Source organism: Limulus polyphemus, unplaced genomic scaffold (assembly GCF_000517525.1).
Source record: "Limulus polyphemus unplaced genomic scaffold, Limulus_polyphemus-2.1.2 Scaffold3827, whole genome shotgun sequence".
Taxonomy (NCBI): domain Eukaryota; kingdom Metazoa; phylum Arthropoda; class Merostomata; order Xiphosura; family Limulidae; genus Limulus; species Limulus polyphemus.
In genome coordinates this window covers 53,926-75,791 of record NW_013669437.1, presented here as the reverse complement: position 1 = coordinate 75,791, position 21,866 = coordinate 53,926, and the positions used below count along the sequence as shown (strand labels likewise).

The window sequence follows — 21,866 nt, the reverse complement described above, 5'->3', positions numbered from 1 at the left end:
CATACACACAATCAAGGAAGCTACTGAGGTTGGAGCTAAGTAAAGTGCAATCTATTACATAATAGGTAGTTAAAAAATTGCATGGATCATAATGACCCCACACGACTAACTGAAGGTTAATAAACAAATAAAAGTTCATAAAACCATCAATGTATGAAGTTCTTAAGTGTAAAATTTATATAACTTTACCTAAATTAGTAAACATGCTGTGTGTGTTAAAAACAGATGCATACCTTCCTTCATAGAGTGTAATCAAACATACAATTACAATGCATTTTTAAATGAGGATGTTTTTATATATAAATGTAATATCTTGCCTCTAAAAAACATGAATGTTGTTTATCAGTTTATTTGTCTTGTTGTAAACAAGATTATATTAGATCCACCAGGAAACAGTTGTAGAGACACATGAGAAAGAACATGGAAATTTAAGGAAACTGAATAGATTGAGCATTTGGGAGTTTGCTTTAGGTGGTCATCCATTCAAGTTATTTTAAGATCTCATCTAAGGCCAATGACAAACATAGAAAAAAAAAAGGGAGCTTACTCATTTAAAGATGAAGTCACAACTTAACCAATGCAGTTAAGCATAAGCATATAAATTGCTATTTATGTTATGAAGACAAAGCAGATAAATACATTTATTAATGATGTTTTCATCTGAGTGAAAGCTTTATTGTAATAACCTGATGTTCATGGGCATGACCAGCTTGCCTCATACTTCAATATCTCAATTTCTAAACTGTAAATTTTTGTAGTCTTATTTAAATGATAGAAAAATTTCTAAGTTATAAAAAGTTTGAGTTCTAATGAGATGGAAAATAATAATTAATAGACTTAAAGAGCAAACTACTAATAAGGCAGTTTCTTCACATCAAATACGTCAGAAATTCAGGCATCAGACACTAATGTATATAGTAATTTGTTGTATATTTACATGACAACAAGTCCACCAAAAAGTTTTAATAAATATGTAATTTAATCAACACAAGTACTAACACATGTTAACAAGTCAACTTAACTCATTAAGTCAATTGCCAATGTCTTGATAAGTTTAACAAGCTGATGTACTAATATGTTTAATGCCTGTTAACATGTAAGCATATAATGTAACCACTAAGGTAATCTGTCAGCATCTTGACAAACTTATACATTAGTGAAATATTAAGATCGATATTTTTAACATATAAACCTAACATAGTTATTACAACAGTGTCAACATCTTAGTAAGCATACTAGCTGGTACATTAATAAGTTTACTTAATGTTTCTTCATACCAAAATGTCATGAGATAATTTGGCTGGTTAATTTCTAAATAATATTAACATCCAAAATAACAAAAAAATGGCATAAAGAAATATCAGTACATATATGCATGTACAATCAATCCAAATTAGAAAGCAAGTCTAAATCTAAAATTATAGCCTCAAAATCTGCCCATGGATATGCTTACCTGCTTCTACTTACATATAAAACTAAACTGATCAAATAATAAATCAATAAAAAAGAAAAAATGAAATCCTGATAATCAAAGAGCTGAGACATCTCAAACACCCACCACTAAAGATCCTATTCTGTTTTCAAGTTTAATTGATTGGTTGGAAGCTCCTATATAACATACAAAGAAAAATGATGAAATATAAAACAAATACAATCATTAGACCTAAAGGTAAACTTGTAACTAGCATAATATCACCTAAATGATCAGATTAAAACATGGTAAATAAATCCACCTCATAATCCTCTTCCATACATATACGACATGCTACTTGTGTCTTCCACATGAAATGAAAGTTACACCCATCACATGTCCCATCTGGGCATGAAGTAGGTAGCAGCACTGTTCCATTCCCTTCTAGGTTCTTATCACAGTGAAGAGTAATGGTGGTTGCACGTCCAGACTTGCAGGCTTGGGTAGGGCTAACAGTTAAACCATACAATATATTGATAATATGATGGCCACATTATTAATATAAAACATTAACAGGCAAAATAAAAATACCAAACATTTTTAATCAATGATAAGTAGTGCAATAATAATTCAAAATCATAAAAAACCCAGTGCATGATTGTATAATTAACTACATACTTAATTTTCTGTAATCATTAACACAAGCTTTATGCAGCATATCAGGAAACTTCACAAGTCATCACACTACTTTTATAAAGCAGTTTTGAAAACAGTAAGAAAAACATAAGTAGTAGAATATTTATCTGAAAAAATATTAAAAATTTGCAGAAACAGCCAAGTTAGAAAACAGCTAGGATAAGCTACTAAATGATGTGATATATACAAAAAAGACCAAGTTAAAAAGTGGATCAATATTTTAAATGTGTAATATCCATAAAAAGGGCCGAGATACCAAAAAAAAAAGGGTCAGCCTTATGAAGTTGTGATATAAAAATATTTTGTTAAACAATACACAAATGAGATTAACTTGGAATCCACAGTCATCCTGGTTTATAATTTTTGTTCATTACATGGTATTTGTTCTATTACTAACATTTGTCTGTAGCAGCATAAGCTGTACTACTTCACATACATATAAAGTGGTAAAAAAGGCCTTGAGACTTGTAATATTGCATGCATTTATTCAGACTGTTAGTGCACTTAATATTTGTTATTAATCGTAAAATGAAGACTCTTGTAGACAGATTTGAAAAATACCGTAACCATGGGAACATTCTAATGAATAATTGGTGTTATGTTAGTTGCTTTAAAGGTTTGTGTTGATATGACAGGTAGGCTAGGTTAGCCTCATTTCTCTGTTGTTTAACAGTACCCGACCTAGACTTGAACTCACATCTATTACTGTTAGAACTGCTAAGTTTTGAAATGTATTCTATGTGAACATTTATCTGCAAGCCATAGAATTACAAGTATACAATATATTTATATATATATATTTCTTTAATTAAAAAAACTATAATGACAACATAGACAACTTTTTCTTCTGTCTTGTATCCTTTAGATTAAAATAAAATGTTTCATAAGATAAGAAACAGAAATAAGATTCAAACCTATAACCTAACAGTAAAAAAAAAAAGTAAGCATCGTTACCCACTACTTCACTAATTAAAAGACCAACAAGGCCACAAACTTATATACTCACAATATAAATGTTAAGAGCAAAATATACCAACTATGTTATCCACAGGGCTGCTCAAAGATGATTCTTACATATAGGCAAACATTTAGCATACCCCCCCCCCCAAAATATATACATAAATTTGATTTTCTTTAGCTCTATTTCAAGTTACTCCTGACTATATCTCATAATATTCATCATTTGATCAGTATAAATTCTTGTATCCAACAATAAAAAAAATCCATTAACTCTCTCACTATGAGCCCTCATAACCATTTTGTGCTTATTATAGTTTTCATACTATAACTTTTGATACAGTATGCATATCTTTAGACAATTTTGTAGATTATCAGTAAACATTACAAAGCTTTCATACAAAAAATAAATTTTTGTATTACGCTTTAAATTTCTTAACTAATGATTTGCTTGTGCATTTTTTGTTTTCAAATGTTGATTATCGACCATGCAAAGTAATTATAAGATTAAAAATACTTTTATGCACCAGAAAATTGTCATGTGAAATCTTTACAACCTCCTAATAACCTCAGATTTTTTTATAGAAAAGGGTTTATATTTTATTTGTTGTTTTTACTATTGAATCTCTTTATGGGTTTGGTCAATTTGACCAACCTCGTAACCACCATACAAAATTAGGAAATAGATATAAATTACTCTTTTTTCATTCTACAATAACTACAAATTGTAACACAAATGTTTAGTCTAAGTAGCTTAAACCTCATAACATTATACATCTGTATATGATTTTATTTTATTGAACTTTCAGCCATATCTGACTAACATTACAGAAGTTGCAAAAATTGGCCTTTACAAAGGGACCTGTCTTGGTTTTGTTCTAGTGGACCAGTATTTTATAAAATACAATCACATTTTGGTTATAATACATCACATATGTATATATATTATTACTATTTACAAATAAGTTCTTAAATTTCAGTTATTTTTCTTAAAACATAGAACAGTACATAAAAAAATATGGAAAACAATGATCTCTTTTACTTATGAAATTTGTACTCACTTGCCGCAATTTGCTAAACCTTGTCAAATTTAGCATGTGGAAGATGTAAAACAAAGTAATTTTTTTAGGTTTTATATACGCATTTTAAAATAACAAAAAATCATAAATTACTATATCAATACCAAAGAATTCCACTATAATTTATCAGGCTTAATAACTAAGCTGTATTTGGGTCTAAAAAAATATGATATTTTAAGCTCCATTATCTCTTACCTCTCCACTTCAATTCTAACATTAAAAGAAAGGTCTTCCAATGTAAACACTTTGCAATGGCTGAGAAAACCACACAGGGAACATTCTGAGCTTTTGATTGGTTAACAGGTCACAGAGCAAAGTAGGTGTATGTAAGCAAGTATTTCCAAAAATGGAAGAGGTGGGTGGGGACACCTGGGTTGATTCATTAACTATAACAATATATCAAAAAACAGAAAAGATAGGAGGTTCTTATTTTATATTCTAGCTTGTCAATATCAGTAATTTGAGTTTCTAATTCATAAGAAACTATAGACTTTGTACTTGGACATCACAAACATCTCATTTAAACCAAAGCTGCATTCAAATTACCACGTGACATACAAAATTCGATATTTAGAAATTCTGTTTTAATATTTACTTTTAAATTAAGAAATTAACTAATGTACAATACTAAAATTGGAATTATAACCTACAATTTGATACCAAACTTACTGACACACATTTATAAATAATTACATATATATATATTTATATATAATAGTTCAATAAAATTTTGAATGCAAGTCTACAAACGTGATGACCCGCCCTTTGATCCCTGATCATAGGTAAACCCATAGTGATAGGGTTAAAGTTTCTACATGATTTTCTGCAAAAGGTTTGCCTGAAGTTAAGCATAAAGCTACACAGTGAGCTCTCTGTGCTCTGCCCACCACAGGTATTGAAACCAATTTTCTAGTGTTTTATACCTACAGACATACCGCTGTGCCATTGGAGGGCTTCTGCAAAAGGAGTGCTAGTTCTGTGTCATTTCTTGTGTATGCCTTTCTACAGGAAAAGGGTTATTATTCCCACCATTCCTTCTTCCTGCTCCTCCCCTCCTCCTAGCCACCAATTTGCTGCCCCTCCACAATATGCTGCTTTAGTCAGCTGCCTACCCTTTAGACCACCACTGTTTATCAACTATGATGCTTTTCTTTAATTTTTATCTCAATCTTCACACATGTACCTCTTTTATTTAAAGAACAGCCCTTTTAAAATGAAAAAAATAATAAATACTGGTGGATAAAAATGTGCTAGTTACATTCCTGCACCTACAGCTACAAAAAGAAGCTCCAATCACCTTAAACAGGCTGAGGAGATTTGATATAATCAAAACTGCAGTAATCAGCTAATGATAAAATATGTTGTTTCACATAAGGAGTCTAATTCTTAAATTTTCATATGTACATAATCAAATAGTACACTTTATATTGTAAATACTGCTGTTACACTTAATCAGAGAGATGCTGATATCTTCAGAATAAACAGTTTACAAACATTTCACTGTAGGTTTTGTAGCTATGATACAAAACAGCTTCAGCTCCACATCTAACAGTAAGTTATTTCAAGTGCCAATCACTCAGAAAACGTCAAATTAAAACTCCTTGTAGCAATAAACATCTTAAAAAATATAGAAAAATCTCTAAAATAAGACCTACGTTGAAGAGGAATAGTAGAAATGAATGTCATTTTGATGGGCTTGACCTGAAAGGAAATAAAGCAAGTTTTTCATTCAACAAATTATATGTAACTTCTCATGTTTCATCACAATGATGTTGCTTTGATATATTGTACATTAATTTACACTTAAGCATAGCTAGTTTTTTTCTTTGTAAGTTTACACAAAACTAATGGATAAAATATTTAATAACATGTCTGAAGAGATAAAACAAAGTGTCATTATGTGTTTTTCATTGCAAAGTACACTTATGACTAGAATTACCGTATTTGACAGCATATAGGACGCACTTATTTCCCAAAATTTTGGCTCAAAAAATCGCCCTGCGTCTAATATGCGATGTTGAGACCTTCTGCAGGCTAATCTTCTTCCTAACGCTCACTATCCTAGCATACGATCAGTACAGCATTCCAACTACAAAATAAGAGTGTAAATATTAAAGTGTATCCCCATTTTCTTACTGTGTTTTAGTTTATGTTCAAGTGTTTTCTGCTTGTGTAATGTGCTGTTAGATTACTTTCACCAATATATGCTTAAATACACTAAAAACTTTTTTCCTGAATCTGACCTGCTGAAATGGGGGTGCGTCTTACATACCCATGCGTCCTATACCCCATCAAATACGGTATATGAAGCAACTCTATTGGTATTGAAAACAACTCCACAGTGGTCAGAAAATACACAACTTCTTGAAGAATAGCTGTTCTTAAGAAACACAAAAGTACTGTATATTTAATTATAAACCTACATGACACTTGCAACCCTATTTAAGTCTCAATATGTCATCTACTAATCTTAAAAAATATGCTTGCCTTCTACAAACTCCTTGACTATGCTGATGTTGTTGTAGACTGGTCTAGTTGTTATTCCAATTAAAGTATCTCCAAGGCTGTAGGTGGAAAATGTGATTATTATCAATAAGTTTCATACTTAAGTGTTACCAATGAATATACATTGAACAGCAAGTTTCACACCTAAGTGCTGTTAATGTATACAATGATTAGCAAATTTTACACCTTCGTGTTACCACTGCATGCAATGTTAGCAAATTTAGACTGTGGTGTTGTCATTATATACAATGATCAGAAAATTTATACTGGTATTGCCAATGCATAAAACAATCAGTATACTTCACACTCAACATCACTGGATACAATAATAATAAGGAACATCAGAACTAGAAGAGTAAACATTATTTTGATGTTTTTCTTAATGTTTGTCAATGAATACTATAAAGTATTTCTTGATGTTATTGGCATAATTCAGAATTATCTGACATTAAAAACATAAAATTACTAATGAAAATAAAAGGTCCAAATAGTTTATTAAAATAACCAAGTTTAAAAATGTTTTCAGTATCATTCAACATTAGCTATTTCTTACAACAGAGTAATTTTTTTTCTATATTAGTGATTCACCAAAATCACAACTGCATAACAATAAGACTTCATAATGATATAGAGATAAGTGTTTTACTTTTCTGCACTTTATAAATGGATTTTAATTTTTTTTCCCATTGTGTTTGATACTTTCCCATGCTTATATGTGTAAACTTCTATTGGAAATTAAATGTTGACTACAATTCTACTTCCCTTACAGCTATTTTAACTACTATTTAATATGTTCATACTCCAAGATACCATGATTCTGTTGTTTTTTTTATAAACAGTATTATTTTTCAGTACCTGAAAACAGATTCTAACTTTAAAATTTACAGTTAATGTTAGTGAAAAATGCAGTCACATAAAAACATTTGAAATATATTTTTTCTTGCAACTGCATTTTTCACTAACATTAACTGTACAAAAAAAAAGAGTTAATGGACAATTTTGATAATTATATAAACAGTAAAATACTATAATAAATCTTATTCTAATTGCTTAATAACAGTCTGAAGAGTTTTGTTTATAACAGCATGTGCCCACAATCCATCTAAAGAGCCCCCCAGTGGCACAGCGGTATGTCTGTGGACTTACAATGGTAGAAACCGGGTTTCGATACCCGTGGTGGGCAGAGCAAAGATAGCCCTTGTGTAGCTTTGTGCATAATTAAAAACAAACAAACCATCTAAAGAACAAAAATAATTCTTCTTATTCGAAGAACTACAAAAATTCCAACTACCCTCATTAGAACTGCTTGAGTGATAATATCAACATATTCATAATGCAATTTTACATGATTCCACAATATTTGAACCTTTGAAACTTTATGCAACAAATTATTTACACCAATTTACCCAAAGTGACCTCAATTTTGAAAAATAATACAAATAATATAATACGTCTACTCCCTATCTTGGCTTTGCTGCAGATCAAGAATAGTGATTAACCTTTGAACCCAAGCGATCCTAAAAGCAACAGAAATAAAGAAAAGTAAATTCTAAGTGCAGATTTACTATAATTAGTAGATTAAAAGTAATATTATTCAAGGTTCAATTCAATTAATGATGCTAATTCTAAAATACTTTTTAATATGGAGCCAAAGGATATTCAAAACATTACTTACAAAATTAACCATTCAGATGATATAAAAGTAAAAATAACTATATAGTATTAATTTGCCATTTGGTAACCTTAGTGTTGATTGTGTTACCAGACATAATATGATCAACTGATGTGTCATCCTCTAACTTTGAGGTTTTACCTGACAGATTGAGTAGCAAGAGTTGATGATCCTCCTTCTGATGACGGCACTAATGTAGATCTGCAGATCATAGCCTGTATCTCTTCTTCCTTTTGTATCTCTCCAATAGTCTCCTAGTACACAAAGAGAAACAAATTTCAGTTTTCAGCACTTATACCAACAGTTTTTCAATAAGTACTATACACTGAAATAGCAATAGTTCAAGAAAATAATGTTAAACATTTGAGCAACATTAACGAATTCTTATCGCAGGGTAGAAAATAATATCCCCAAATGTTATTAAAGAGACTTAAGTCATTTTTCTAAAATAATCAAGTTACCAGTATCTTTCATAATTTTCAAATATCCCAATCAGTTAGTCACATGTCAACCACAACAGATATAAAGATGTGGTGGAACAGAAAGTATCAGAACTACTCTTGACATTGTTGTGAAGTTTGTAGGTACTGTGATACCATTAAAAACTGATTGCCTTTTGGAAAGCTATACAGCAGTCCTTACCAATGCAAAATATTCATACACTTAAATCATAAAGATATGTGTTCTGATCAGGGATTTAAAATTTCCAAAATAAGGATATCCTTGTAATTGATGGCATTGGAAAATAAAAGATTATGGATCAACTTGTAATATCAGGACTATCCAGAAGAAGACCTGCAACAAGTCATACCCTCGATGTGGTGAGCAAAGTGCACCATCTTGTAAGAGAACAAAATCCATAAACATATAGGTCAGATGCAAGAGTTATCGACTTGTCACAGGCAATAGTACACAACATAATCAAGAAGAATCTCTCTCTCCAAATAAATGAAACAAGTCACTTCTATGACATATTATGGAAAGGAAGACCAATTATAGAAAACTGTATTAAGGGTACTTAGACTGGGAAAAATGGTAGCTTGTGGTGATACTCAACAAAACATATGTGTATCTTGGTAATTGTAACAAGTCTTGTGCTATTTCCACCAGTCACTGGGTGAAAGTATTTTCCAAAAAGTGGTCCACAGCATTTAGCAAAACACTTTAGAAGGATTCATGATCATCACTGAATATTGTGCAGGTTTAAGTCAGGAATCAGGAAGGGGAATACAATGGTTATAGTTAACTCTGCTTACTATCAGACCAATGTTCTGGTCCCTTAATACCACACAAAAATATCAGCTTCAGAAGTAAATTAGGCCAACAGGATACGAGTTCAATAGGGTAAAATTTCCAATTCATACCTTATGTTTAACCACTGCAGATCTCAAGCAGATGGAGAATGAAATGAGTACTCATGTTATTCCATACAAAAATACACTAGTCAAGTAACCAGATGCAGTGTCTATTGAATTCTGTGAGATAAGGTTTATGAAAAGGGCATTGGAAAAACTACTGTCCTTGTAAACTATATGGATTATGGAGAACAGGTAGAGATGAGCCAATACTTTGGACATAACTGCCTTACAATGAAGCTTTATATACACATGAAACTATACTGCTGGGTTATTGTCACAATGCTTGTTCGTCAGGCCGGGCATGGCAACAAGCACTGTAATGGCATGCCGATGCTCCAAAATTGCATTAATAAAATGCACTCAGCCCTTTGTATACATAAATAGTAATGACTGAATTTTTCATAATGAGCACAAAATTGGTAAATTTTGGAATACAATTTTGATCATCAAAGAAGCTTGATTAACTGAAACTAAATAACTTTTTCTATGAATCACCTCTTGCTAGTAATAACACAACCATTTCACTATAAAGCCGAAAGCAAAATTTCATTATATTAAAACCACCATTCTGCTGTAAAACTAAAAGAAAAATACAATTATATACCTAAAATTTTCCTCACATTGGATCCTGATAAATTGATGTAGAAATAGGTTCATACTTTTGTATTTTCTTGTTGTTGTTTTTTTTACTTTTCATAAAAGCTCTTATTTATTCCTAACTAATTTGTAATTGTAATAAATTCAGACATGATTGATAAAAAATCAGTTAACTGGCTTCCCTCCATATTGTCCCTTTTATAAATGTAACAATTTTTAATTACAACTGACTAAAGCCACATGTAAGGCTTAAACCTAAGTAACAATTAAAAGCAATTGATGTGTGGCTGTTATAATGAAATCTAGACTTATTACGATTTGAAATATATACATGTTTTAATAAAGTATACAAAGCATATTTAGTGTTCATAATTATGAGTAAACGAAACAGCCATGAACCCCTGATAATCTAATGTTATCTGTCAGGTAGAGCTTTTTATCTTCACAGTCATTTTATTTATTCATATTTATGTGCACTAGACTCTAGTCGGCATTACATAATTTAAAAAAGGTTAATATATTTAGTATTTTCCATCTCTTTAGTTCAGTAATATAAACATTAAGTCCAACTATAATTCTTAAAACTTTTCATACATACACATTTCTAACATTGTGTTTAAATTTAAAAGTGGAACGTGGCTACATTATTTTTGACCTATTGCCCTTTTAGTGTTGCATGAGCTTTCTTTTGAGAAAATATAGCTACATAGTAAAACATAGTATGTAAAGGATGGATCAGGTAGCACCTGCATACTGAGAGATAGAATTACATACTTTTGTATATAGTTCTGACTGAATACTCTCAGTCTAGAACAGATCATTTAAAATTTAGTTTGGAAACATAGTCTAGAGCTTGATGTTTAGTATAAGTGTTGTCCATCATCCAGTGTACTCATAACTTTGATTTACTGATTTTAATTTTGTTCATACTTTGATGAGTTTTTTTTTTTTGCTCATCTGGAGATTTGTAAATTTGGAGGTATTCAGTTTACCTTTGTAGTATATTTTGAGATGTTCCTCATGCTATGGTTACTACTCTTATGTCTAAGGTTATCAGTGTACCTGTAAATACCACATTAGTCTCAACTTCATACAAACAACTTTGATAATAAAAAAAAGATCAAACTATTGCTTCTATTTTGTGATGTAACAGCTTTATAAATAAAAATGAAAATATACTATATAATTTAGCTGAACTTGGAATACCTTTTGGATATGCTATACATATATATGCCAATATGTACAACAACTCATACCAACTTAACTGTAGCAGATTTTGTATTCTCCAGGTGGTAATCAATGTTACAAAACTGCTTATAGCATTTACTAATAATGTTTTTAACAGAAATACAGTATATGCACATTGAAAATTTTTGGAACACAAAAGCCTCCATGTTGTGCTCATATATGGGTCATGGGTCACAAGCATTACTAGATCCCTAGTCATACAAGTGTAACTAATATACAACTCCCAGGTCACTAAACATCCTAATAATTTAGTCATTATTGAGATAGCTATTTGTATACTATCAGAAGCACCCTCTAAATTGATATCACGCAAACTGAAATGTCCATTTAGATGTTCTCAATGTACTTTAGAATTCATTTATCTCTCATATTACACATTTCTTAATGGTTGACATGACTATACGAACATTCTTGATTGGCTAGTTGCCCTCATTTAAATTTTAAAGCAAATTAAAATTGTATTATAAAGATTATAGTATAAGTAGGCTTAAACTGAAAAACAAGATTTAATATAGTAAAAAACTGCTTGTATTTTATATAGGATGTTATAATTTCCTGTCTTGAAAATGTATTTCTAATAGGTATTTATCTCCACTCACAGAAATAGCTCTTCTATTTCAGTACTGCCCTTTATATGCAAAAATATTTTGGCATGCCACGAGCCTTGACCTTCTAAGTACCCCACAATCAGTGTGTTTCAACTGTGTCTCACATGTAAATCATCAATTCTACCAAACTATCACTTCCAGTTTTGGAATAAAATAGATACTCTGGTTTTCAGTGGGGAGGAAGGGTGGGAAGTGTGAGAGGAGGTAAATATCTATGGGAAATTGGAAAATTATAACTTCCAATACAGTACATTACCTCCACTCACAGATATAGTTAGAATCCCACATTGAATAGGTGGAGGGACTGATGCAAGGAAAAGAAACAAAAGTGTCCAAAAAACACCTAAAAAGGGGAGATCCTCTATGCCCAGTATGGAAAGAGGTGTTACAAACATGGGCGGGAAATGTGGAAGAACACATCCAAAAGAGAGAGAACAACGTCTGGATAGGGTTCCAAACCACCTAATATCAGAAGATCAATCCCTTTGAAGACAGTAATGTGGGTGAGAGTAAAATGATGTGCCCCAAGGTGTAGAGTGGCTAGGGCACGACGGACCATACACTGCATCCAAAACCCAGCTGCCACGCGGGGATAGGATGAGGATCATACCACTGGCAAGTCAACTACAATCCAAAATCCAGTCATCAGGAACAGACATCAATGTGGAGATAGGAGAGAGGATCATACTGTCTTCACCTCAAGTTCAACAGACTGTAGGGAGATATCATACCCACTGACCTGTGAACAGGGCACATGATAGCAAGATCATAAAATGGTTTACCGATCTGGGATCCCAACATTTGGATGATCAGAATATGAAAGATGTCCCTGTATTGTAAAATATCCCACTCAAAACCAATCAGACAGGAACCACTCCCAGTGCAGTAACGTCCTTGGTATATGAAAATCTTCAAGGAATAGCTCAAGAGGAAAAACTGAAGTAACCTGCATGTTCATTCACCTTGACCCACAACACAGTAGTAGAGAACATGAGTCTAATAGAGTGAGGGAACAGAGACACCTGTAATACATGTGTGAGGACTTCTGAATCCCAAACCAAGCCACTGGGAACCAACATCCATGTGGGAGTAGGATGAGGAATCCCAGTTGAATGGGTGAACTCCAAAGCTATAACATCCCCTCGAATATACTTGTTTAGAGATGGAGTTACAGATTTGAGAACATCTTGTTACCTACACCAGCTGAACACCACCGTCCTACTCTCAACTAAATTGTTTTATCATTATTTGTATAAAATATCATTATCACATTCAGGAAGATGCCATTATGGTCCATCCACCACCCCAGTGGCTTGGAATTGGAAAGTGGTAAGGACTCCCATACTCCGCTGGAAGAAAAAGGGGGGGAATGTGGTGGAGACAGTGCAATGGGAGACTCAAAAGCCCTATTTTGAAAAGCAGACCACTCCTTATTTATTTAATGTAAGGAATGGCAGGGATGAGCAGCTATCCCCTTATGCTTTACCCATGAAATCCATGGGTTGGTATGATCCAGAACATGCATATTGATGAAGCAAATATATCACAAGGAAAAATTTACGAGTGATCTTGTGGAACACCCCATCTCAACAGTGTATGTTTAGTGGCCATGGAAATTATAACTGTTAAGTCATCATGGCCTTACAGTGTGCATTTGACTAGTTTAAGTATACCTGGACGGGCACCAGTCACCAAAGAGTGAGATCTGGAAAGAAAAAAAGGGACGTGCCCCTGAAAAATATGAGGTATATATATGTATATATACAAAAAAATATCTTACCCATTCACAGTCACACCAAAGTCTGAAGAATGGCAACAAGTAGAAGACGGTAACCCGATGAAAAATAAACCACTATCTGATGCAGATAGTGAGAGATGAACGTATGCAGCGTAATCCACATGTCCAATTGAAGGGTAGGAGAAGTAAAAACTTTATGGTACCAGGAAAAATGAAAAGTGAGAGATAAAGCAGCCTGATAACCCGCAATCCAGGTGACAGAAGTCCATCTGATCAAATAGCCAAGTGAGAAAATCTGTAAGAAGAGGAACAGTGGGTTGAGCAGGTGAAATTCCTTAACCCAATGATCAATGGCAGAAAATGTTCAACTTATGTTGATAAACATCCATAGAAGAAGGGCAAATGGAACATGTAAAAAATGAAGCAATTTGCCATGACAATCTGGATCTCCTCATCAAAGACTGGATAAAAACCAGGCATAAAGATGGAGGGTAGGAAGGGCTGAATGAAATGCTGGTGACCAAGGGTGACATAAATGGGATGGAATAAGAGGAAGAGGTAATGGTGGGGCAGATTGGAGCTGGAGCAATCAGAAAGACTTGACAAGGAGTAGTGTGGATGAATGAAATCACCCGTGGAAAGGAGACAGATGGGAAGATACACATAAAGGTAACTGTTGGTCCAGTCCTGGCTGAATGCATCAACAGTCTGTGCAAGTGGATGAGGAACTAAAAACCAAAATATAGTAACTTTGTATTGAGGGATGTGGCAAACGCATCCAGGTGAAAAGTACCCTACATGAGGATCGAGAGACCACTTCATTGGATAAATTTTTTCTGGTTGGGAAAGATGATTTGCAACAAGGTTGAATGCACCTGGAACATGATATGCAAGGAGACGAATATCAAGCATCTGGGCTCAAAAAAAAAAAGATCCAAAGTTTAACCACAAAGGGAATGAGAATGGGTGTCTCTTTGATGATTAAAAGAAGTTACCACTGTAGAACTGTCTGAACGGATAATGACCAGACGATTCCTGGCAAGATGAAGAAAATTAACCAAAGCACAATTTATGGCCAGAAGCTCCAGGATGTTGATATGGTAGGACATCTCAACTGGAGATAACTGATCTGAAGCTTCCTACTGATCACCCCCCCCCCCTCTAGCTGTGGATAAAAGCATCCAAAACATGACAAGGGGGAGAAAGTGGAACACCTGCCAACATGTGGGCCTTGCCTAAACACAAATGCAGATCATCAACAAAGGAAGGAGGAAGGGAAATAGGAGCATCAAAGGGAGATTCCATGCAAGGTTCCATTGGTTGTGCAGAATCCACTGAAAAGACCTGAGGGGATAAGTTTCCACAGAAGACTACATTTCCAAAAGTAATAGCACCTCATGAGCTTTAATACAGGGAGCAGTAAGAGCATGGAGAACTGAAAGCTCCATTGAATAGAGTCAAAAGTTGGGCACGACTGAGATGAGTGTTGAAAAATACACCCAAGTGGATGAGAGATTGGTTGGTATGAGGAATGACTTCTTCAACTTTATTAACTAACCCATATGAGCTGCCTCCAAAAGAAGCAGATGATTGTGATGGGCAGACTCCCATTCATAACAAGCTAACATAAGCCAGTCATCCATGTAATGGTGCAAGCACAATCCCTGAGCATGCATACATCAGGCAAAAGCCTTGACCACTTGTTAAAAAAACATATGGGACCTAAGCAAGCTCAAAGGGTATGGCACAAAATTGATACACTACCCCATGATGAACAAACTAAAGATAGCACCTCAACCTACAAGGTATAGGAATATGCAGATAAGCATTCAAGACATATACTTTAGTCATTCATAGACCTGTAGATAAAGCCCACCTGAGGATGAGAAAAGATTCCATAGTATAGCGAGGTAGAACCAAAAACTGAAGCAGGTGAGACAGATTGATCACAGGCCTCCAGTCCCTGGTTCTCTTAGGTACCACAAACACTCTGGAACAAAAACCTGGAGAAGGATGAGGTACAGGTTCAATGGCTTTTTGGGAGAGAAAATTCTGTACCTCCTTGAAAAGACATTGACTGGTGGTGGGATCCCGAAACAATGGAAAAGTCATGGGTACCTGAGATAACAGAGGAGGGGAAAGGAAGTGGATGACAAGTCCCTCAGAATATACCTGAATAACCCAAAGTTCTGTGGCAAAATCACAACATAGGGAACAAAATTAGTCATGCGAGCCCCTACTGGACCAGAACCCACAAGGTAGTCACTGTTACTGTTGGCAACATGTCCATCTTCGTTGAATAATATGACAAGTGGAAAAACTCTTAAAGATAGAAACTGGTTAAAGCTGGGAAGGAGTGGGACGGGAAACAGTAATAGGGGATTGTCTAGCCTCGGAATGAGATAAACAATCAACGAAAGACGGAAGGGTCAATTGCTGTCTCACAGATTCTACACAGGATTCTAAAGTCTGGGGAAAATCTCTGAAAACAGACCGCTGGAGAAAAGAAATAATATGTAAGTCCCGAGGATAACTAAATGATAAACACACTTGGGACACTACAGTGTTTCTCCCCAGAAGATCCCAACAACAGAGAAACCATGTGTGTAAGGAAAAGGCCAAAGAAGACAAATGTTCCAAAGTGGAGGTAATAAGGAGAGGGTATCCCTCAACAAATCCTCAGGATCTCGGAGGAGCACCTCAGAAAGGATGGTGGACAAACACCATAGGAGAGTCGATAGGGTATGACAAAAGTGGAAAAAGTGGGCATGGGATAAATGAACAGGATGATCAAGGTCTATGGGAAAAAGTGATTCCAGCTTTTGAAAATCAATAAATAGTAATTCAGCATGATGGTAGGCTAAAGCAAACTGATCCAAAGCCCGTGGAGAGCAGGTCATGTTAGTGCTCTCACACATCTGAGATACAAAATGCTCTGCATGAGCCTTAATATCTGAGAGGAAGGGGTATCATGTAACAAGGAAAGAAGAGGATTATAAGAAATTGGGGAAATTGATAAAACAGAACACACCTGGGGAATCATGTCCAAAAAAACTGTATTAAGCTTAGCTGATTCTGCAGTAGAGGCATAGGAAGACATGGCAAAATCACATGGAGGAAGAAGGCTGTCAAATTCCTTGCAGTCCCAAACAAGTTTGGTATATTCAGGAGGAAAATGGGCAACACCTGGAGAAGAAGGTTGACTAATATAACAATCAAACTCTTTTTGAATGAGAGTCATTAATTCTACAGTCGAGTTTCCTCCTGTATAAGTGTGCGGGTAGATGGTATTACCTCCAAAAGTGGTAACATGGACTTTGGAATTCGTCATTACAGATGAATAACCAAACACAACAGTGTTAGAATAAATAAATGAAAAACTAGAAGAAAAAAAAAGTTATCCTTATGTTTGCAAACATTTGAAAATTGAGAATAACAATTCCACTTCGGAATAAATTACAAAACAATTCGATCAACATGGAAATTTTTTTTTTCAAAAAATGCACTAAGTATAAAAAAAAAAAACACAAGTGAACAGCATAATAAAAAACGTTGTGACTGGAGCATTGGCAAATAAAAAGTGGCATTTCGGTTGAATTGAATAGAAGGAGCCACATGCATCATGAGGGTGTGTTGCACTTCTATAGGTGGAGGGTTGTCCAATGATGATTTATATGCGAGACACAGTTGAACCATGTTGATCATGGAGTACGTGGGTGCTCAAGGCTTGTAGCATTAGAAAAAAATTTCATATAGAGGTAGAACTGAAATAGAATAGCTATATCTGTGACAGGGGTAATGTACCATATTGGAATTTTTTCTTTAAACTCTTTAATAGTTCAAACAGGAGATTGTGAATGAATATAAGCTTAAGCAGTGGTGACAAAATAATATAGGGCATCTTGTTTTCTATGTTTTTCCTTGAGCTATAAGATGTTAAATCTAAAAATTTATATTTCTTTGATTCTTCAAAATCATATCAGAAGTGTAACAATCATGAACAAACAACACAGATTGTGGCTTTGAAAATTTACCAATTCTTTGATGGTAATTTGTCACTCTTGATATTAGTAATAATGATAACATAATTCTACACACGCTAAAAATATTCATTTTCAGATGCTTAAAAGCTTGTTACTTATAAGAACAAAATATTACTGTTTTGAATTTTAATAACAATATTCTAAACATTGATGGATAAAGCAAAAAAAGCTAGTGTTATATAATATAGTTTTTGGTTATAAACATGTTGAATCAACATTTTAATATTTCCACTTTAATATGAGATCATTTTATGATCTTCAAACATTAAGAGCAGCAATTTTACTCAACAAATGTATATACTTTACAGACTAAAATTCAAAAGTATGTGCAAAATTTTCTACCAAAAATTTTTTTTAATAATTTTTCAGGAATAAATCTTTATCTACCAAATTCATTATTGTTATTGTAATTAAGTGAAATTTGTTACATTACTCACACATACTGGTTTGTTACAAAATAAATTTTATAAGAAATATTGCAGAAAATAAAAAATTAAAAAGTCATACTCAAAATGTTTAATACTAAAATTATGTTAAGAACTTTTATTTTCTAGTAGACTTACATGATAAGAAACGTTATTCTTACACACTGCCATTGGCTTGCCATCATGGCCACAAAGACTTATGTTGAATACATGAAAGTACTGGGTACCACTTGCTGTGAATAGTGGGCTTCCACGAATTTCATTAAACCTTTAAAAATATTACAGACTCACCATTACATGTATAACAAAATGAAAGCAATTACTAGAATGTATTAAACCTTTTACATCATATAAAAGCAGAAAGGTGACTAAAATTATTGGAGTTTTAGCATACTAAAATCAAGATGGGTCACAGTTCACTTTATATTGTACTTAAACTTCCAACTACTCTGAAAGTTAAGTACAACATTGGTGTTTGTAGAACTTACCAGATTTACTTGCATGTGTATTTTTTTTAAATTTCATATCAAGAGATATTCCTTTGTGTTTTAAATAAGAATTAACATACCTGAGCTATAAGTTATGCACATCATTAAACTTACTATTCATAGATTGAATGTATTAACCCATTAACTGAGAATGATGGAAATATCTGTCAGTCGCACATATATAACTATAACTCTATGCAAATGACGATAATTATCATATTATTATTATTGAAATGCAACTCAGTTTTATCTCCGAGTCAGACAATAGCACCTGAGCTGCTCCAGCAGCAGTTAATGGGTTAAGCTACTCACAGGTTAAGTATACAAAACACAGTAGTTAAAATTCACAACAATCAGTACTTTACTGCTACTAGTTAATAACATGCCCTTCTTTAAAATGCAGGAAGCTATGTCTGCCAGAATTAAAACATAATTACAATTAGTAAGATGAAACTCATCACAATAGCTTACCCTATTTTTTGGTGCCTTAATGTGAGGTAACTAAGTACGTGATATGCTGCAAAGTATTAAGATTATCTTTGAAGATATAAATGTGTAAAATACAGTTCTAAATTTATCAGTAGAATATTCAAATTTGGTGGAAAAAACAACAACGAATGGACATATCTTACACAGGTAAAACAGAAAAATCAAACTCTTGCCCATCAGCAAGGAAGATACGACAATCACTATAGCAGCTCTCTGAATTTTCTGACTGAAGTCCAGGACCACAATGTTTACAGGATTTTATTCCATATGGTAATGGTTCTGATACATAAGTATTTGGGGGACATTGGGAGCATTCTAATGTGTCCTTACTACTGATATAATGTCCTGGTGGGCATGGAATACACCTACAAGAAAAAAAAAGAAATTCTGTAATACAGTACATTTAATGTATGCAACATTAGATTTTGATGAATAGAGAACATCATCACAGAATATCTATCAATTCATTTCTTCTGTCTTGCACATCTTGTATCCAAGAATGATGGTCAACAATCATGGGACACAGAGTTCTGAATGACCTTGATGCAATGTAGAACATGCATCATCTTATCCATAATTCTCCACTCTCCCACTTTCCCAGGACACAGAAGAGAGAAAAATATATTGTCAGTACTATTACTACCCTTATTTTTAATATACAGTGTGAATACAATAGTAACTACTGTTCCTATTCTCTTCTGGTGAGACAAGAATATATTAATGTGAATACAATAGAAACTACTGTTTCTATTCTCTTCTGGTGAGACTAGAATATATTAATGTGAATACAATAGTAACTACTGTTCCTATTCTCTTCTGGTGAGACTAGAATATATTAATGTGAATACAATAGAAACTACTGTTTCTATTCTCTTCTGGTGAGACTAGAATATATTAATGTGAATACAATAGAAACTACTGTTTCTATTCTCTTCTGGTGAGACTAGAAAATGTTAATGTGAATACAATAGAAACTAGTGTTCTTATTCTCTTCTGGTTAACATAAAATACAGTAGTGTAAATGCAATAGCAATCTTTTTTCCCTATTTTCTTCTGATGAGCATTGAACACAGCCTAAGTTTAATAGTAAGTCTTGTTCTTTTTATCTTTCTGAAATGGATGGAATCAATCAGTGTGATTGTAATAGCAATGCTTTCTCTTATTCTCACTGTATGAGCATGGTATACAATAGTACAGAAACTCTTTTCTTCTCCCTCTGGTAAGCATGGCATACATTTAGTGTGAACTGAATAGCAGCTTTTTTATTTTCAAAAAAGCAACAACAACTTTTAAATCTAAGGTATGTGCACTTTGCAAATTTAAATAAAACTATATTACATAAACATGAACAAAAGGAACAAACTTAAAGGAAAAAGCTTGTCAAACTAAATTGTTATTTATCTATATACAGATAAACAGGTGAATATGTTTAGAAAACTCTTTGTGTGAAAACACTATGTTTCATTAGGTTAACCTAACTTCATCAGCTTTGAATAGAATCACAGGACACTTAAAACTGTTATGTGTTACAATACATATTATGTCAACAATGCAACAGAAATAAACAGGTAAGTAAAGAAAACAGTAATTAGACTAAATATAAACATAAACCTGCATATTTATTAATGTTAGTTTTTTTATAGACAGCTTCTTTAATGTTTCAGTGATTTATAGTTTTCTTTGTCAATGATTTCAACATCTGGAAAATCAAAGAAGTAATTGTTTTTATCCATGTGTTCAAATACACTATTCCTGACGTGTCATTGTCAACAAATTTTCTTGACAGAATCTAGCCTAAGTTTTTTGCTTGTAGGAAAGACAATCGTACATGCAGGTAAAACTATTTGTTCCTCTGAACAGGCGTTACACATTGAGAAAAATGGATTGAAAATATCAACTTGTGTACCACACCTTAAACAGTATTTTAATAACAGCTTTAAACAGACCTGTGTTTTACCAACGTAACATCTCAACAACATTATAAATTCTAGTAATGTTTGAGTTCTTTAGTTCTATATATTTTTGAGTTCTTTTAGTTCTATACTAACTTGTTTTTAAACAAAATGAGTCACTTTGTGTTTTCTCGTTTCTTATACAAAGTTTCATATTAATGGGTAGAGGAGGAGAAAATAGACAGTAAAAGAACGCAAAAAACTGCAGCAACAAGTATATAAACTGACAATAATCCATCCAATAAAAAATAGAAATGCAGAAACAAGCTATATTTTCCTAAAATTAAAATGTAAAATCAAAGAGTACATATAGATCTCATTACAAGATGGTACAATATTAAAATGGAAAAATATAAAGTTTTTATAGTAAAAAAAATCAAACATCACAATTTTGACTGTAAATAATTCTTCAACGGTTCATTAACGTTGCATTGTTATTCCTTGTTTATTAGATTTTATGCACGACTACACAAGGGCTGTCTACACTAGCTGATCCTCATTTCAAAGTAACAGGCTAGGGGGAAGCCAGCAAGTGATCACTATCTAGTGTCAAATCTTGAACTCATTTTCCAAACTAAACAATGGGATGACGTTGTAACG

General features: G+C 33.1%; 1 protein-coding gene across 1 annotated transcript in view; it reads right to left on the bottom strand.

Annotated features, from left to right (window-relative positions):
* The window catches only part of LOC106470110 (UPF0577 protein KIAA1324-like homolog), a 94,249-nt gene that overhangs the window by 19,603 nt on the left and 52,780 nt on the right, over positions 1 to 21,866 (bottom strand). Inside the window, exons 13-18 of the mRNA XM_022398679.1 lie at positions 19,458 to 19,679; positions 18,476 to 18,605; positions 8,462 to 8,574; positions 6,631 to 6,707; positions 5,799 to 5,844; positions 1,734 to 1,920 (exon numbers count right to left, since the gene is read on the bottom strand). Of these exons, the coding sequence (XP_022254387.1) occupies positions 1,734 to 1,920; positions 5,799 to 5,844; positions 6,631 to 6,707; positions 8,462 to 8,574; positions 18,476 to 18,605; positions 19,458 to 19,679 (775 nt within the window). The remainder of the gene's footprint in view (positions 1 to 1,733; positions 1,921 to 5,798; positions 5,845 to 6,630; positions 6,708 to 8,461; positions 8,575 to 18,475; positions 18,606 to 19,457; positions 19,680 to 21,866) is intronic.